The 21,029-nt window shown below is 38.8% G+C and overlaps 1 protein-coding gene across 1 annotated transcript in view; it reads right to left on the bottom strand.

Annotated features, from left to right (window-relative positions):
- Window positions 1-21,029, bottom strand: part of LOC127661222 (SH3 and multiple ankyrin repeat domains protein 3-like) — a 290,952-nt gene that overhangs the window by 23,713 nt on the left and 246,210 nt on the right. Inside the window, exons 12-15 of the mRNA XM_052151831.1 lie at window positions 16,226-16,301; window positions 7,336-7,418; window positions 3,068-3,192; window positions 188-323 (exon numbers count right to left, since the gene is read on the bottom strand). Coding sequence (XP_052007791.1) covers window positions 188-323; window positions 3,068-3,192; window positions 7,336-7,418; window positions 16,226-16,301 — 420 coding nt within the window. The remainder of the gene's footprint in view (window positions 1-187; window positions 324-3,067; window positions 3,193-7,335; window positions 7,419-16,225; window positions 16,302-21,029) is intronic.

The following is a 21,029-nucleotide window of genomic DNA, read 5'->3' as shown; positions in this document are numbered from 1 at the left end:
TCCCTAGCAACCCGTGCCTTTAAGAGCACTTCTGTGTGACTCCAGTAGCCCTGCCCACGATAAACACACAAAACGATCAGTCAGCAAATTCAGCTAGACCACCCGAGTTGGTATGACCTAGTTGTTTCAGCAGGGTTATATAACACAATATATGATTTATAATTGCACATATTGAAAGAGATCTTACCCTTCTTCCTGACCGACTCCTCAGACTCTGGCTTGCGTGTGACCGACACCACCTTCATCAGGAGGCTGTTTCCTCCATGCCGGATGAGTGACACAACCTGCTTGTGTCCCACCTTTACCACATTTACTCCGTTTACCTGAGAGACCAATTACAAACAAACTAACACTGTTACCAGCCCCTCAATCCATTCATGAGCAATTTAGACCCTCTTAAAGGTCTTTACGTAGCAGTTACTTTTATTGTCGGTTTCAATTCATGGCTAAACATTTGAAATGATGTGTATTTTAATATTTATGAACTGGTCCCATTCACTTCTATTTTAAGCGACTAAAATGCTATGTGCTTTTTTAAATTTATTTTTTAAATAAATGAGGGATGGGTTGGAGAGGAGGTGCACACTCTGACACACTGGTGTCAGGAGCACAACCTCTCCCTCAATGTCAATAAGACCAAGGAGCTTGCAGTGGACTTCAGGAGGAAAGACAGAGAACACAGCCCCATCATCATTAATGGAGCACCGGTGGAGAGAGTCAGCAGCTTCAAGTTCCTCGGTGTCCACATCACTGAGGATCTCACATGGTCCTTCCACACTGAGGCCGTTGTGAAGGCTCACAAGCGCCTCTTCTTCATGAGATGGCTGAGGAAGTTTGGAACGAACCACCACGGTATTCGCGGTATCGTAGCATCAGGACCCGCACCAGCCGACTTCATGACAGCTTCTTCCCCCAAGCAATCAGACCTTTGACCTCTTGATCTCTCACGATCAATATACATCAGCACAGACTTTATTAATCTTACAATGGACTCATAAATTATATTCTCTCTTAACAACACACTGGCAGCTGCCTATCAACCAACAGCCTGAATGTCAATACAGCACAAACAACCTACTGTATATTTAATATATACTATACTGTGTATTCTGTATTGTGTGTATTGTTTACTGTACATTGTATATTATTATTGTGTTGTGTAATTATGTGTACATTTGTAAAATGTGTTGTGTAAATATATTGTATATTGTAACTGGTATACGTCTCGTCACTGTCATGACTGCTATGTTGCACTTGTGTAAATGGATGAGTGCCAAAGTGATTTGATATTGTTTCCCATCACAAATGCTGTCGATTGAGCTTAAAATGAGTTTAAATAAACATGAAAAACACAAATAGATGACAGAGAAAGGAATGAGGAAAAGGAAAAGTTATATGGCTAAAAAACTTGGTAACACTTTTGATGAAGCCCATACTGTATGTATAATGCATTAGTAATGTCTCATAATAGAACTTACTATGTTATAACGTTTCATAAATGATTGTAACCACAATTATAATACATTATAATTAGGGCTGTCGATTTAGCGCGTTAATTCAGTGAGATTAATTGTATTAAAAATAACGTGTTAAAACAATAAACGCAATTAATCGCAATGCCCCCGGACCGTAATAAGGAAGATTCCTGAGAAATGCAAACTTGTAGTACCACCTGTTTACTGCAGAGGGCAGTAAGTGAGATTTCAGCTGTGTGAGCAACACACAGTTTAAACAGTGAAGAAACACTTCAGCAGCAGAACACAGACATGCGTTACATTCTTGCGTTCAAACACTTGGAGTGCAAATCCGAACTAAGAGATCTCAAGATTTGTTCTAAGTATTAAACTATATTTATCTTGACACAGTGACCTAAACATTTTATGTTTATGACGAAACGCACACGACGCTACACAAGCATGTCTGATGCTTTTTGAAATTGACGGGCTCTTAAACAAGCCCTCATAATAAATCTTCAACTGATTGACAGATTCACTTGTGTAATGGATTGCTGTGAACTGTGTGTCAATGATTGACTTATGATCAATAATATGGTAGTAAACAATACATTGTATTCTAAAGCTGCTTTTTATATTGTCTTATTAATGATGAACTCTTCTGCCACAAAAAAGTAATGCATTTGAATAATCTGAATATTATATATATATATATATATATATATATATATATATATATATATATATATATATATAATATAACATATCATTTTTAAATATTTAAAGATAACTATGTATCATTATTTCATCATTATATATTGAATTGTTATATGAAGGGCTTTCTCAGCAAATATTTTTCTATGTGATTAATTGCAATTAATTAATCGGGACATCATGTAATTAATTAGATTTAAAATTGTAATCGATTGACAGTCCTAATTATAATACTCACCTGTTCATAGTTACACTTTAGAGTATATTGCATTATAACACAAGCAACATCCAATTTTATTTGCAGAAGTTATGATGTATTTTATATATATATATATATATAATAGGTGCTTTAAGTAAAATGATAACAGCGATTCTTATAAACATCCACAAGATATTTTTAAGTGGTTATAAAACATTACAAGTCATGCTGGAAGTTATATACAATACACTACACATGTATGTAATACAAAATAACATGCATTCAATGTACATTTTGAGATATTACAAAAAACAAGGTTAAAATATATTAGAAACTTTAAATATGCAATGTTGATCACACATGTAGCCATGTAGTCTTGGGTGTTATGATGTATGCATGTTACACCTAAAGCCTTTTGACAGTTTACACTATGTTGCTTTTGCATGACAGCACTTATATGATACATTTTATTAACTTCTGCAGCGTTAAAATTGGATGTTGCTTGTGTTATAATGCATTATACTCTAAAGTATTAGAGGAAGTGTAATAATGTATTATAACTGTTGTATAACTTATTATAAGGTGTATTATCAGACATTATGAATGCAGTATAATACCTTTACAATGCATAATAAATATGGGCTTCATAGAAAATTTTACAAACACTTTTATGTGATGTCAGCAGACATCCATTCCATACCTCAATAAGGAAGTCGCCAGTCCTTAGCCCCGCCCTCCAGGCCACGCCCTCTACGTCCACAGACTCCAGATACTGCAGAGCGGGAAAGGCAGGTGTGGGTGTAAACTCTTCAATCGGCGTCTCCGCTATTTGTAAACAGAAAGTCATATTAGTATTGTAGCAGTGTTATGCATAAAAATGGCAAACTTCACCTTTAAATAAGCCTTTCCATAGGTTTAAAGGATGCTGTCTGTTCTGTTCCTTTTCTAAAATACTTAAAAGCAGATTGACATGTTGAGAAAGAAAATAAGCAAGCAAGAATGTGCGAGAGAGAAACAAGCAGAACACAATATTCATAAGAGGGATATTTATGCACCATGTGGGTAACAGATGGCGTTAAGGACTCATAACTCTAACCCAGGATGGTGCCACCCGAGAGGGCACATACACACACACACACACACAATCCCTGCTCAACATGTCTAATACAATACTGTTGAGTCATTGCTATATATGTTACATAATCAGGGTCACTGGTTCACACGTGTTATTACTGTAAGTACTGTAATAACTTTGAAACTCTTGCTTACTTTATGATTTCACTAGAAAATAATAATTAAGATAAATGTACTTTTTGTTGATAAGTTGCATTTATCTGAATGGAGTTTGAAATCTAATAAAACTTGGTGATGCCATTTGGTTCAATATTCGGTCAAATAATGCCATGAATAATCGGCACTATGTCCTGAAGGTACCTATAAGATTTTGGACCAGCGCCACCTAGTGGTCAACAGTTATAATGAAATCTTTAAAAATACTTATAACGATTGATTACTTTGTCCTGTCACTGCTCTCTTTTTATTCTTTTGGTCATGCTGAAAACGCTAAATTTCCAAGGTCAGCCTTACTTCCTGTCCACCATTTTGAATTTAAATGAAAATGTACTTTAAAAAAAAACGAGACAAAACGGTTCTCAATTAGTGTGCCAACAAATTTGATGGCAAGTCGCCAAAAAGCATTTGAAGCTTTGCTGTACTTCCATGGAGCTTTGTGTGTAACATAATGACCACAGCCTGACCTTCCCATATAAATGTGGGGACACCGCCACCTATTGGTAACATTTTGGAATGAATTGTATTGCAATATAAGCAATAATATTTATGTTTTTATACCACTTTTCATACAGTTGTAATCAGTGATGCCCAATCATACTTCCTTACATGCAGTTAGCGCGATTACTCTGTAATTAGGGACCAGGCCCCAGTAATTGTTGCATGCAGCTATATTTGCAATTTTGGTCATTTGCAATCAGTACCGGATTACAATTTATATATGATCTGCCCAGCACTGAATACAAGTTAAGCTCAATTAACAGCATTTGTGGCATAATGCTGATTTCCACAAAAACTATTTTGACTCAACTCTCCTTTATTTAAAAATATGCAAACATTACCATTACAGTGAGGTACTAAAGTACAGCTAACTACCCCACGTGAAGTCAGGAACTGCTGTGTTCTCGTTTTTACGGAAACATGGCTCAACGAAAGCACTCCAGATGCAGCCATTCAGCTAGCCAAGCTAACCGCACATCATGCTGACAGGATAGCAGCACTGAGTCAGTGTGTTTACACAAACAACGAATGGTGCAGAAATGCTATTGTGGTCTCAAGCTAATGTTCGTCGCTGGCGGAATTCATGACTGTGAATTGCCGGCCATACTGCCTGCCCAGAGAGTTTACCACCATGCTCATTGTCGCGGTGTCCATCCACATGGCGCTAATGCAAGGGAAGTGCTAAGTGAACTCTACGGGGCTATCAGTAACTTACAGACAGAGTACGCTGATGGATTTTTCATTGTCAGGGACTTTAACCATGCAAATCTGAAATCAGTGCTGTCAAACGTGCTGCACCCCAACCCTACCTCGGCTGCTCGGATCATATCTCTGATATGCTAATCCCATCATACAGTCCACTCCTGAAACGTGCCAAACCAGTTCTGAAACAGGTGAGAACCTGGTCTGAGGGAGCCATCTGAGCACTTCAGGACTGTTTTGAACACACAGACTGGAATATGTTCAGAGAGGCTGCTACATACCACAACACCACAGGCTTGGAGGAATACACGCCATCAGTGACTGGCTACATCAGCAAGTGCATAGATGATGCAACTTCCTTCAAGACCATCACCACACGTGCAAACCAGAAACCGTGGATGACTGCTGACGTGCGCTCACTGCGGAAAATCCGGGACACTAACTTCAAAGTCTGACGACAAGGTAGCCCTCTGCACAGTATCTATCTTGGGCTATCAAAGAGACAAAGCGCAATTACGCAAAAAGAATCCACGGTCACTTCCTAAACACCTAGGACACAAAGCACATGTGGCAAGGCATTCAGGCCATCACAGACTACAAAGCTACACCACTTGTCTGTGATGGTGATGCCTCGCTCCTAGAAGCACTGAACGATTTCTGCGCATCGAGGCACAGAACAACATGCCAGTGGAGAAGTCTGCAGTAGATGTCAGGAACTGTCCAGAGTTAACCCAAGGAAAAGTGCAGGTCCTGACAACATATCTGGCCAGGTGCTCAGGTAATGTGCTGATCATCTTGCATATGTCCTCACAGACATCTTCAACATTTCCCTGAGCCAAGAAGTTGTCCCTGTGTGCTTCAAGATGACCACCATCATCCCTGTGCCGAAGAAATCATCTGTGTCCTGCCCGATTGACTACCAGCTTGTTGCACTCACACCTATCATCATGAAGTGCTTCGAGCAGCAAGTTATGAAACACATAAAGAGCAGTCTTCCCACCTCACTGGACCAATTTAAGTATGCCAACCGCTCAGAGGACGCCATATCTGCTACCATCCACCTTTCTCTGACTCATCTGGACAAAAAGGAAAACTATGCAAGGATGCTGTTCATAGACTTCAGTTCAGCATTCATCACAATCATCCCACAACAACTGATAACAAAGCTGAACCTGCTGAGTCTGACCACCTCCCTCTGCAACTGGATTCTGGACATTCTGACTGGGAGACCCCAGTCCATCAGGATCGGCAACATCACTTCCAGCACCACCACACTGAACACCGGCGCTCCCCAGGGCTGTGTGCTCAGTCCACTGCTGTTTACCTTGCTGACTCATGACTGTGCTGCAAAGCTTTGCTGATGACACTACAGTTGTGGGCCTCATCAGCCACAATGAGTGGAGGTGAACCAGCTTGTAGAATGGTGCAGAGACAACAATCTATCTCTTAATGTTGATAAGACTAAAGAGATGATTGTTGACTTCAGGAGGACCCAAGCATAACACTCACCAATGCACATCAACGGAACAACTGTGGAGAGAGTCAAAAGCTCCAAGTTTCTAGCTATGTATATGACGGAGGACCTCTCCTGGACTCTCAACACCACCTGCCTGCCAAGAAGGCTCACAAGACATCCTGTGGAGGCTGAAGAGAGCCAAACTCCCCCCCCCTATCCTCACCAGCTTCTACAGAGGGACGATAGAGTGTCCTGACCAGCTGTCTCACCATGTGGTACGGGAACTGCACAGTCTCTGACTGTGGCAGAAGGTATAGGAGCATCCGTGCCACCACCAGCAGACTCTGCAACAGTTTCTTTCCTAAGGCAGTCAGATTACTCAACACCCTGCTGCCTCCCAATGCTCACCTGGCCTAGTCAAACAGCTAACCCAGTATGACTCAAAAACATTGCACACCTGCACTTTACAAAGCTGCATCAGTCACTTATTATTATGGAATACATCATTTATGCTATACTTAAATATACAAATACATATAATTATGCTACATAGTTATTGCTGCTACACTACAACATAGTTTACAGTCAACAGCCCATTTAAGGTGTATTTATTACCCTGCGTATTTATAGTCCAATGTATCTATTGTTCTGTTCTGTGAATTTATTGTCCTGCACTCTGTTGTGTATTGCACTTTATGTAGTCTTGCGTACTGTTCTGTGATGCACCATGGTCCTGGAGTAACAACCTTTCTGGGAATGACAATAAAAATCTACTTGACTTGACAATGGAAGTGAATAAATGTTAAAATACACATTGCTTCAAAAGTATAGCCACCAGACATAGACATTATATGTTCTAGCATTATTTTTACTGTCATAAAATTGCTAACTAGCCTTTTCTGTGTAGAGTTATATCCAATATTACAGCTTTGTTGTCATGACTATGAAAACATTTGACTGTAACTGCATCAAACGGAGGCCACGTAATATTTTGTAGAGTGTAAGACATTTCATCTTACCTTTCGCTCCTCGTAAGACGAAGCCAAATCCCTCATTGTCTTTCTTCTGTAGTGCAGCGTTCTTCTCCTCGATGATGTAATCACTAGGCATAAGAGAGAGTAGGAAAGTAAGGTCAGACTCCAGCACCATGATGGGGTATACCTGGGACGTTCCCCACCAGACTACCACAATACTACTCTCCCTGACCCCGCCACTGCCCCATCCAGCAGTGAGGCAATCAGGTTAAAAGCTGAGGCTGTGAGAGTCCAGAGACAATGTCCTTCTGTCCGGCTCCAGAGTAGCCTGTTGAACTGCATTAGGAGACTGAAGCAAATGCTTACATACAGCTTCTTATGCTATTACATTAAAAGACAGATGTTTAAGGGCCTTCCACTCTTTCTCTCGCACTGTCTGTCAAACTCAAAATGCAGCCGAGACAAAAGAGATCCTTTTAAAAGGCACAGATGCCAAAAAAGACAATGTTAACCATCAATGCCTTACCGTGCAGCCCATCAGTGATAGAGTGCTCACAAGAGAGAGATCTCGATGGTGGTCTTTTCCCTGCACTAACCCCCAAACACACACACACACACACACACACACACTCACTCCATCTGTCTGGATGCATGGAGATAGCTATCATCAGCGCTAACAGCAGGGTCAAATCTGTTCTTCCTTAGTCATGTGAGCTGCAGTTACCCGCCTGTAAACCCGATCAACCCCCCGCCAACACACACACAACGATCAGCCACAACATTAAATCCACCTGCCTAATATCGTGTAGGTCCCCCTCGTGCTGCCAAAACAGCACCAACCCACATCTCAGAATAGCACTGAGATGATGTTCTTCTCACCACAATTGTACAGAGTGGTTATCTGAGTTACTGTAGACTTTGTCAGTTCAAACCAGTCTGACCATTCTCTGTTGACCTCTCTCATCTACAAGATGCTTCCGTCCACAGAACTGCCGCTCACGGGATGTTTTTAGTTTTTGGCATCATTCGGAGTAAAATTCTAGAGACTGTTGTGTGTGAAAATACCAGAAATACACAAACCAGCCCATCTGCCACCAACAATCATCCATGCGATTATCTAATCAGCCAATCGTTTGGCAGCAGTGCATACAATTTTATAAGAGTATAACCAAAGGAATGAATCCCACACACTGCTGTTGCTTGCAATCTGTGTATGAATTTATTAATGCAACATTTCGGTCATGTGACCTTCATCAGGCATTGTTTACAAACCAGGGGTGAAATGCATCCACATTTAAAATACAAAGCAGCCAATGAGAAACTGTTATGACAAATCATGGCCAATGATATACAGAAAAAAGAAAGTGACAACCTATTCTCAACACCATTAGTCTATTAATACACTCTGTATCAGAATCAGAATCAGAATCAGCTTTATTGCCAAGTATGCTTACACATACAAGGAATTTGTCTTGGTGACAGAAGCTTCGAGTCAACAACAATACAAACAATACCAAAAACAGCAGCAAGACATAGGCAATTAAAAACAGAAAAGAACACAAAATAAATAATTATACATATACGTACATACACTCACCTTCATACATACCCACATACACACACGTAGTGCAAATCTAATACAATCTGTTATATAAAGAACAAAAAACTGTATATTATGTACCTTTTCAAGTATACTCAGGGGACTGACAGAAACTCACTCCTCCTTGCATCACGTTTTCACCCCACACCTTTAAAGAGGCGACTGTGTCACTTTAATAGTTATTTTATAGAGAATGCGGAGATAATGCCAAAACGATTTTCTCAACGCGGTTATCCGCAGCTGTGGATTTATTATGCGTACAATGTGGTGCTTAAAAAAAAGCAATGAATTATTAGAAACAAGAGAAAAAGGTTTCTGTTACCACTACTCATTCCCCTCTATCGAGTCATATCAGGACCATTAAAAAAAAACATTGGCATTTACTATCATCCAATCCTGACTTAGCTGACACTTTTCAGCATCCCCCTATATTTGTGTTCAAAAGCGCTGGGAATCTGAGAGACTCTAGTTCATGCTCAGTAGCCTACCTGTAATCAGATCGTACTGAGCCCGATTCCCAATGGCAATTATAAATGTGGCAGTTGTGCACAGTGTAACAATACATTCAAAGCCAATCATTTTTGTCATTCCTGCACTGGGAAACGATTTCCTATCTCTAGTGTCATCACTTGTACCTCAACACATGTGATTTATTCGATTCGTTGCCCTTGTGGACTTGAGTATGTGGGAAAAACATCTAGACAACTCAGACGACATATTAGTGAGCATAAAAGTTCAATTAGATGAAAGGATATTAATTATACAGTTGGGGTACATTTTATTGGTGTTGAGAGGGTGAAGGTGCCACTTAGAGGTGGTGATTTTGACCTTATTCTACAGAGACGTGAGGTGTTTTGGATTTACTCTCCAAACGGGTTTAATGCTATGTTGTAATGCTGATATTTTGACTGTATTTTTTATATACACAAGCATGTATACATTTACACTAAATGCAAGCGCAGCGTAGTTCAAGTGGGAAGACTAGCAGCTGTACATCATCGCACCATTAGTGGGGTAATTCCCAGCCAATCACATGTAAGCCGTTGCTTTATAAGTCTGCTCACAATCTATCACATTGCGGTTTCAGTGTGCTAACACGGCAACCTCCACCACCCCACCACCACCTGTTGAGTCCCGTCCTGCACGGGGGTATTCTCCTCACCCCTGCCTCCTATCTCCGGCAGGATATGACGGTTCCGAGTACAACTTCTTCAGACCGGCAGACGGGGCTTACGCCAAAGAGAGACATTACATTTCTGTTTTATATTAATCAAATAAATGCCATCTTAAATTTCACTAAGTTCTACTGGCAGGAATTTTGTTTTGAATGTCCACTAGGAGGCTAATAATACTCTTAGATCTGTTAATTGTCTTATGGTGTTGAGGTTAGGTTGTCACTTTCTTTTTTCTGTATGTCATTGGCCATTATTTGTCGAAACAGATTCTCATTGGCTGCTTTGTATTTTACATTTGGATGGGTTTCACCCCTGGTTTGTAAACAATGCCTGATGAAGGTCGCACGATTAAAATGCAGAATTATTAAATGTAAACACAAATATGATAAGTAAAAATTTACTTTGGAGAGTAGAATTCACAAAAATTATTCTATGGTTTTGAATGGTGGTGACAAACAATTAGCTTAAAGCCCTCTTAAATTAGAAACAATTTGTGAATTCTATAAATGTGTTTATTTATTTATTTTAACCTTTCTGGACAGTTATTTCTTGTAGACATTTATTACTTTAAGCACAAGAAAAATTATCCAAATGACTTTGAATAATAATAATAGTACTAATAATAATAATCATATTTATTATGGGTCTTAAAGTAAAAAATGACTGTGGTATATCCGTCTGGAAACAGTTCAAATAAACAAACATTTTATTTTTATAGAATTCATGAGGGGTTTGAAACCACCATGCCAAACTCCTGCTGGAGAAAACACACATTTGTGCAATAGGGCTTTTGAGTACAAATATTATCGTTACTGAAATAAATCCCTTATGACAACTAGCCCCAGTCTAGCATATGTGCTGGCTGGGAATCAAAGCCATGATCTTGGCATTGCAAGCTTTCTGAATTTACCAATTGATCCACGGAAACATACATAATGTTATTTATTCTACAACAGAATCCATTTTTAATAACAAAAACTACCAAATCTAACAATTACAATGAAATGAAGTCCTTGTGATCTGCCATCTGTGTTGATAGTAGAATAATTACCACAAAACTGGTATATGACGACTGTGTCACTATGTCATCTGTGTCATCATGAACTATTATAATATCATTCTTCTCCTTTACCGATTCAGTCTCTGGTACCCCGAGGGTCTTCATCACTGATGTATTAGGAGTGACAAGAATCGAATTAACAGTGGAAAATCAATTAGATCAATTACAGATGATTCTGTGTCGTTAGCGCCTCGGGTTAATGAGAATGAAACGGCATGTCCTCCTGAAGAGCAGTCACGCCTACATCAGATAACTTCAGTATACGGTCGGGCATCAGTTAAGACACATGGGCATTGGCTGTGGAACTGTTATGAATTATTGCATAACAAAATCCAAGTAAAGCCAATTAGTAACTCAGGCACCAGAATAATTCTCATGAAACAATTAGTGTTGCACATCATATTACAGTATCCAGGTTAATAGTACACAAGTAAACACGTAACCAAAAGAAAATGTACTTCATATGCCTCTAACAAAAACAAAAAACAAAAAAAGTACTGTGGCAATAATATGGTACTATGGTCAATGACGTGATGCAGATCTGCTCTGAATTTCAGGCATGCAAAATTCCTTTGGGTGTACCTCTAGTTTCTCACCCCTTGGTCAAATATCTGGCTGTGGGTAAGGGGGTGGCATCATTTCTATATAAGCAATGTGCTTTTCAGGTAACAGAGAACATCTCTACATTTACGATTTGGGAGAGAGATTTGCAATTGGATACTCGTCTGTCACGTGATCCCTGTTGTCACTTATGTAACAATAGGACTATTGACACGGTGATGCATATGTCCTTGGACTGCCCTGTTATCTCTCTATTTTGGTCCAGTGTAGCCTCATTTCTTTTAGATGCTCTGGGCCACAAAATTATGGCATAACCTTCTTTGTTCTTACTAAACGACGATTCTTGTTGAAGCTCTCGGTCACACACCGCAAACTCCTTGCTGCACTCACAGCAGCCAAGAAAACCATTCACCAGTGGTAAGACACACCTATCTTACCACTGGTCAGTATTTGGACTAAGACTTTCCATCATATTGTTGTGCATGAGAGGTCATGTGGCAAACTCCAGGGAGCAAAGAGCAAAACTGTTGAGGCTTGGACACAAATTGCGGACTGTGAGGGAATTTATTTGAACCCTTAGTCCACTTGGTTCTATTTGTAATTTCCTTCCTTCCTTCCTACCTACCTACCGACCCTACCCATCTACCTACCAACCTACAGATCCTACCTACCTACCGACCGACCGACCGACCGACCGACCGACCGACCTACCTACCACCTCTACCTACCCACCTACCTACCGACTCTACCCTACCTACCTACCAACCCTACCTACCTACACACCCTACCTACCCATCTACCTACCGACCTACCACCTCTACCTACCGACTCTACCCAAACCTACCTACCAATCCTACCTACCTACCTACAGACCCTAACTACCCATCTACCTACCTACAGACCCTAACTACCCATCTACCTACCTACAGACCCTAACTACCCATCTACCTACCTACAGACCCTACCTACCCATCTACCTACCTACCTACAGACCCTACCTACATACCTACCGAATCTACCAACCCTACCTACCCTACCCTACCCTACCGACCGACTGACCCTACCAACCGACCCTACCTACCTACCTACCGACCCTACCCTACCAACCGACCCTACATACCTACCCTACCTACCGACCCTACCTACCTTCCTACCTACCGACCCTACCTACCGACCCTACCTACCTACCTACAGACCCTACCTTCTGACCCTACCTACCCATCTACCTACCTACCAACCTACCACCTCTACCTACCTATCTACTGACTCTACCTACTTACTGACCCTACCTACCTAGCTACATTTTTACCTACCTACCTACCTACTGACCCTACCTATCTTCCAACCCTACCTACTGACCCTACCTACCTTCCGACCCAACCTACCTAGCTACATTTCTACCTACCCATCTACCAACATACCTATCAACCTACCGACCATACTGACCCTACTTACCTACCTACTGACCCTACCTACCTATTTTATTTTAATTTTATATCTATTATGTTATTATTATTATTAATAATAAAGTATGTTTTGTATTAATTTTTCCACAGGAAAAGTATGTACTGTACCTTGAGTGCATGTAATAGCTTGGCTTATATAATGCACAACAGTGATCAATCTTTTTTCTAAACAAAGGAAAACAATGGTTCACAAAAAATATTTCCTGCAGACTTACAAAAGTCCTAACAGTCCAGTGCAGCTAATCTAGTGCTTAATTACAATTTGATGAGATAATGAGCTGTGAAAAATTAATAAAAAGGCCATTAGACCTAAGGTAGAGGGTTTGTAGTGAGAAAGTTGTGTCAATGAAGTGCGCACAACTCCCTAAAAATCACTTTGTCCAACATCAATACTTTAATCCCAAATTGCTGTACAGCGACTGACATTGGCACAATACATTTATGCGTAATGAAGATTTGGTGTGAAGGTGTGAAGTGGTTACAACACACATTTCAACTTAACCCGCTCCCTAAGAGGTTGGGATGTGTGCACTAACTCTTCACAGTAACGTGTAATGATTCAGTTCAGTTTAGTGCACTTAACAGTGTCAGTGGTTCTCATACTTAACTAGAGAGTGAAACCGCAAAAAGTACACGCGCATGGTTTAAGTTGTGTTTTTCTTGTTTTTTATTTGACAAATGATGGACAACATTTGTAATGATCCCACTGAGCCCCTCCCATTTCCAGTGACCACTTATTACATGCTCCTGATGGAAAGACCCTGAAGAGCGTTTCATTCATAAGCGGTGAATGATTCCAAGAGTCTTCATTTGTACTGAGTGTTTGGAAAAAAAGGAGTGCATTTCTCTGATCCGGTGTGTAATTGATTTGACTGCGTTCAATCTTTAAGCTGCTGTGCCAGACCTGTTTGCTGTTGTTGAGCGGCCTGGCAAGAGAAGACAAATGGAGTGAAAACTCTCAGTATGACAGAGAGACTCCAGTCATTAATCTACTCTTACTTTCTCTCTTTCTTTCTCTCTATTCCCCAGGTCAGTCATCTCATCTCTTCCTCTTACCTACATCAATCAATCACTAATTTCCCACAGAAACCATTTTCATTTCAGTGCCCATGTTACACAATAATGGAAATGATTAAATCGCCGTAACAGAAACTTTGTGTTGTGCTGAGTGACAAGTTATGTGTAACTGTGAAACAAAAACGACATATCAAGTTATGTTGCTAACAGGCTAAAAAAAAAATGAATGTGACCTCGAGGTAAAAATGCCACCAAATTGACAAAAATGTTCCCAAAATAAAAAAAAAATATTATATATATATATATTTAATATATATATATATATATATATATATATATATATATATATATATATATATTTTTTTTGCATCATGTGGTTTTATTCTAAGCTTACTTAAATATATTACCATAGAAAATATGCTAATTTCATTTTCTAGGTAACAACCTACTCACTCAGATTAAAAATGCATTTAAATAAACCGATTAAAAGTATTTTACATGAAAGGATGACACACGGTGTGTTTTATATGGCTAGAAAAAATACGCAATCCTAATGGGAAAAAGCATGTAAAGTACATGCTTAACACTTTACAATAAGGTTCTCTTTGCTAACATTAAATGCATTAGTTAACATGAACTAACAATGAACAATATATATATTTTTAGCATTTATTAATCTTTAAGGTAACTAGTCATTTATATATAGTATATCACATTTTTAATTGTAAGTTTATAATGCATTAAATAATGTTAACATATAAAAACGTCATATTTAAAAGTGTATTAGTGTACAGCATGTTGCATTTAACATTTATCAAGTTCTGTAAAAGTATTGTTCATTGTTAGTTAATGTTAATTAATGTAGTTAACCAATGTAAACAAATACAACCCCTATTGCACATGTTGCTATTTACATATGTAATTACACAGAAACATGAATTTATTTATAATAATGTACAGTATGACATCATGTACAGGTGTGTGCTGATATTTCTGCTATAATATTTTAATATATTAGCAATCAGTCCTCACATGAACTGGATGGAAGTTAGTCCCAGGAGTTGATGGTGAAATGTGAAGAGACACAAATGTGTCATGCCATGTCATGTCTGTGCTGGAGTATATTAACCGCCTCCAGCCTCTAGATGGCAGTAGAGGTTTAATACATAAAAACAAGCCACACTGACAGCAACTGCAACTACCCTTAAACTGAAACCTGAAAATGCTGCCTTTTCAGGCGGTATACAGAGGGTAGGAAGGCATCAAGATGAATGTAATGTTTGCATTAATACATGTATTCTTTGCTGAAACAAAACAAGTAAATTAATGTATGGATTGTCCACATAAAATTAAGAAATATTGAGTCAGCAAACGTGACTCATTGTACATTTGTTCTAGTTTATTAGATGTAATGTTATGCTGCCTTAGAAAGCAGTCTGAAACCATTTCGCTTCAGAGGTACCTTCATACAACAAATCTGTCTGTTAAAGGGATAGTTCACCCCAAAATTCAAATTCTCATATTTGTTTACTAACTTCCATGCCATCCCAGATGTGCATGACTTCCTTTCTTCTGCAGAACACAAATTAAGATTTTTAGGAGAAAATCTCAGCTCTGTAGGTCCATACAATATAAGTGAATGGTGGCCAGCAATTTGAAGCTCCAAAAAGCACATAAAATCAGCATATAATTAATTAATACGACTTCAGTGGTTTGATCCGTGTCTTCTGAAGTGATGTAACCACTTTGGGTAGAAACAGTCAATATTTAAATCCTTTTTTAAAACAATAAATCTCCACTTTCACTTTCACTTCAGAATGTGAAAGCATGGCATTTATAGGCATTTCTACCCAAAGTGATAGCATCGCTTCAGAAGACATGGATCAAACCACTGAAGTCATATTAATTACTTTTATGCTGACTTTATGTGCTGTTTTTGTCCATTATCCACTTGTTTTGCGGTTAGCTCTGAATCATGTAAGCAATGCATGTATTTATGCATGCACACACACACAGTCAGAAACACTTGAGAAAACACTTGTGTGTCTATATGTACCTGTATGAGGTAAAGTTGTCATAGGAGCCCACAGTGTAGTGTCTGAACAGCCTTTTGGTTCGATCCTCTCTCGTCTCTGAAAAAGAAACACGGCATATATTAACATACATCAACTATCCCTTTATCATACCTCATGCACTCTTCTATATAATCACCATCAATGATATTTGTGAACATTAGCATTGCAGATCAGAGGTACCTACTTTGTGCGGAAATGTGGGTGTTTGTGTGGGTATGCACATGAATTAAATGCATGTAGGCAAGGTCAACTGTAAAGTTGTGTGTGAGAGCGGTCTCGTTAATCCAGTCAGAGGGTCTGACTAATAGGGCTGGTGTCTCAAGCCAGACTAAATTTATGTGATTGGACTTTGGGCTGAAAGTCAATGCACAATGCAGTCGTTCAGAAGGCCAATATGCTGACACACACACACACACACACACACACACACACACACACACACACACACACACACACACACACACACACACACACACACACACACGTGTAAAATAGTCTGGGAAGCACAAACTAGATTCCTAGACACATTAGAAATCGTGTTACATCAGTTATTGAATTAAACTCTGCTCTCTGTGTTATTGAATCACATTTCTTTTCCATGACTCTCTCTCTCTCTTTTTTTTTATGAACTATGTGACCTACTTGCTCTGGTCTGATTACTAATGCATATTTTCCTCTGTCTGTTTCTTCCGTCCCCTGTCTCCACCCCTCCCATGTCATCCTTCAGTACATCTCTGTTTTGCCACAATCCCCTCTTCCTTTCACTGTCTGCATTGTGCCTCTGTAACTGTGCTGGCAGATTTGTCTTTGAGGGCATGACTGTGTGTTGTTTGACAAAACAGTTTGTATGATTCCATAACTTAAGCATGAAAAACCACCTGTTGTGCACGGACCTTCGCAACTTCATTAAGAATGACAAGCACAAGTGTGATTAATAATTACATTATATTGGCAATTGATTACATTTCAGGAGAAAGAATAAGAGCAAGCGAGAGAGAGAGAGAGAAAGAGAGTTACTTCTGCTGATTCTGACCTAATCTGACGCAATAGAATGGAGAAGTAAAAGCAGGCATTAGCATTTTAATGACTTGAAGGCAAGAAATGACACGATCAAATTCATGGGAAAGAGAGAGAGAGAGAGAGAGAGAGAGAGAGAGGGAGAGAGAGGGAGAGAGAGGGAGTGTAGCTACATGTTTAATAATATAGATTATGATATATTCGGAGACTCTCAGCCTAAGACAATGTGCTTTTTTCTTATTTTTCCTATTTGACGTTATATATCTCTGGGTGTAAATAAGGTGGCTCAGAAAAACTGCTTTTGTTTTGTTCCCAGTCATGTCAACTGTATCTGACAAATGTTTTGTGTTGATACGACAAAGCAATCAAAAGTTATAACATTACAAATAAAATGTATCATAGTGTCCAAAAGCCTCTCCAAACAAATAAAACATAATAATTGTACATAAGAACTAGAGGTCTGTAACCCGACGTGGGCCCGACGGGAACGTAAGCCTTCAAAATAATCAAATTGATCCAAAGATTCAACTTTCGCTTGCGAATCAGATATCACTATATTGAACATTTACAGCTGTTATTTTTTTGCTTTGTTAAGCCACAAAAGTAAGGAATGCCCAGGTCCGTGTCATATATATATATATATATATATCATTTCTTTCCCTACGGAAGAAGTCATATGGGTTTGGAACGACATGAAGGTGAATTAATAATTCATTATTATTTTTATATTTTCTTTTTTCATTTTTAGGTGCACTGTTCCTTTAAGAGTCCACTGAGGCTGTGCTGTGTGTGTGCAAGATTGTTTATTTGTCCAATGTGTTGGAATAAATGCTTTTGTTGCTAGGGACAACTGTATCAACTCATCTGAGAAACACTGCCCTGAACAGATCATACTGTATATTGATTCATTTACATTGTGTGTCCATGTTGTTTGTCATTGATTGTGGCATATAGACCTCAGAAATCTCTCTCTCTCTCTCTCTCTCTCATTCTATGAGAATGATAAATGGATGCATTGCTCTGGACACAGCTGGTGGGGACTCAGGTCAAATATTGATTAAATACATTTGAAACTGAAATATAGATGTTAGAATACACATTTTTTCTGAAGAAAATGAACATTAAATGATGATTGCCTGAACAAAACTCGCCGTCATGATGCTAGAGTGTTCTGCCGTAGCGTTGCTATGCGGCTGATGATGTAGTCTGGTGATTGCTAGTGAGTTCCAGGTAATTTTAGTGGTTATTTTACTGGATGTTCCTACTTGATATCTCAGATCTCCAACCATAAAGGCATTCCTTTGCCAGATGCTCAGCAATGATCAATATTTTTTAATAAAAGTGAACGTTTAGCACTAACTTTGTACATCTTCCTGGGTGCCGACATGTTTGTGTGATGTCACGCACTTGCATCTCCGCAAAATCAGAGATGAAGATTTACACAAGTTTCCAAGTTGGAAGTCCGACATCAAGTGGCGTTCCATTGGATTTTTCATAGTACGAAGTTGGAAATTCCAACTTTCCGAGTTGAAAGTAACGCAGCAATAATCTGTGCAAGAATGTGAACGCACCTAAGAATAATAAATATTAATATTATTATTATTATTTTTATAAAACTTTTTTTTTTTTTTTTCATTTTTAGGTGCACTGTTCCTTTAAGAGTCCAGTGAGGCTGTGCGTGTGTGTGTGTGTGTGTGCAAGATTGTTTATTTGGCGTTCAAAATGTTTTATTATTATTTATTATATTTTAATATTCTCTTCATATATTTTTCTAGCAACTTATGGGAATAATAACACATTGATTTGAATGGCACACATGAGTGAAGTTTACTCTATCGCCCCCTTGAGGACTGAGGTTTGTTACTGCCACAGTAAAGCAAGAACGCACAATAAACAGACCCCTGAACCTAAACATCATACTTCAACATGTAACTTGTTCCACACCTTTTTGTTATGGACATGAATGACACCTCGAATCATACGTGATTTTGAGAAGAGGTGTGCTATCACTTTTCCAAGGGACTGGATTTATGCTTTTCACTTAGCATATGATAAAACAGGCAAAAAACAAACAAACAAAAAACATAGACTTACTTCTTTTGACTTGGGCCAGTAAATAACCACTAAAATCACCTGGAACTCTCTAGCAATCACAAGACTACATCATCAGCCGCATAGCAACGCTCACGGCAGAACACTCTAGCATCATGACGGCGAGTTTTGTTCAGGCAATCATCACTTAATGTTCATTTTCTTCAGAAAAAACGTGTATTCTAACATCTATATTTCAGTTTCAAATGTATTTAATCAATATTTGACCTGTGTTGTATTGCAAAGGTTCAGATTAATTGAAGATGTTCTTTGATTCACATACCAACTGTTAACCGATAAAGCACGTGTATTAATAAAACCAACATATGCATATGTTTGTGTGTACAGCTGATTGCAAGAGTCCCCACCTGCTGTGTCCAGAGCAATGCATCCATTTGTCATTCTCATAGAATGAGAGAGAGAGAGAGAGAGAGAGAGAGAGAGATTTCTGAGGTCTATATGCCACAATCAATGACAAACAACATGAACACACAATGTAAATGAATCAATATACAGTATGATCTGTTCAGGGCAGTGTTTCTCAGATGAGTTGATACAGTTGTCCCTAGCAACAAAAGCATTTATTCCAACACATTGGCCGAATAAACAATCTTGCACACACACAGCACAGCCTCAGTGGACACTTAAAGGAACAGTGCACCTAAAAAAAAAATGTATACAAATAATAATAATTAATTAATTATTAATTCACCTTCATGTTGTTCCAAACCCATATGACTTCTTCCGTAGGGAAAAAATAAATTATATATATATATATATGTATGACACGGACCTGGACTGTCAAGTACAAAAATGACAAAATAGCTCCAGGAATGTATCATGAAAGTAGTCCATATGACTCTTACGCAATATTTCAAGTCTTCTGAAGTTATACTATAGCTTTGAGTTAGATCTTAGAGCCCATTCTTTTTTCATTATATATACTCCCATTGGGGTCTATCTTTAGGAAGCACGGGCAGTCGTTTCATTGCTATGCAGATGATACTCAAATCTATCTGCCCTTAAAAAAAAGAAAAAAAAAGAGTTCTGATGGCTTGGAAGCACTAATGACATGTTTGTCTGATGTGAAGGCTTGGTTGTCCTTACATTTTCTTAATTTTAATGGGAGTAAAAGTGAAATAGTAGCGTTTGGTCCGTCGGATTCTTCCAGTACTCCCAAAATAAATCTGGCTGATTGATCCTCTTCTGTGAAGCCTTGGGTTAAAAATCTGGGTGTGGTTTTTGATGATGGTTTGAAATTTGACAAAGATAAATACAGTGGTCAAATCATGTTTCTTTCAGCTTCGACTACTAGCAAAGGTCAAATCTATTCTGTCTAGTAAAAATGTTGAAAAGGTAATTCATGCCTTTATTACATCTAGGCTGGATTACTGTAACTCACTGTATTTTGGGAGTCAGCAGTCAGATCTATCCCACTTGCAGATAATTCAAAATGCGGCTGAAAACGAGATCACATTGCGCCGGTCTTAAGTTCTTTGCATTGGTTGCCTGTGCGATTGAGTACATTTAAAAATTCTTCTTTTAGTGTTTAAATCTATAAATGGTCTGGCCCATCCTTATCTTTCAGATTTACTGACTGAACATCATCTGGTTTTGTCTCTCCGGTCATCCAACCAGAGATTTTTGTGAAGCTGAAATGTAGGGGTGACCTCGCAT

The sequence above is a fragment of the Xyrauchen texanus genome, chromosome 21 (genome assembly GCF_025860055.1).
Source record: "Xyrauchen texanus isolate HMW12.3.18 chromosome 21, RBS_HiC_50CHRs, whole genome shotgun sequence".
NCBI lineage: Eukaryota > Metazoa > Chordata > Actinopteri > Cypriniformes > Catostomidae > Xyrauchen > Xyrauchen texanus.
The sequence above is the reverse complement of the archived record's forward strand: the minus strand, read 5'-3'. Positions and strand labels throughout refer to the sequence as shown.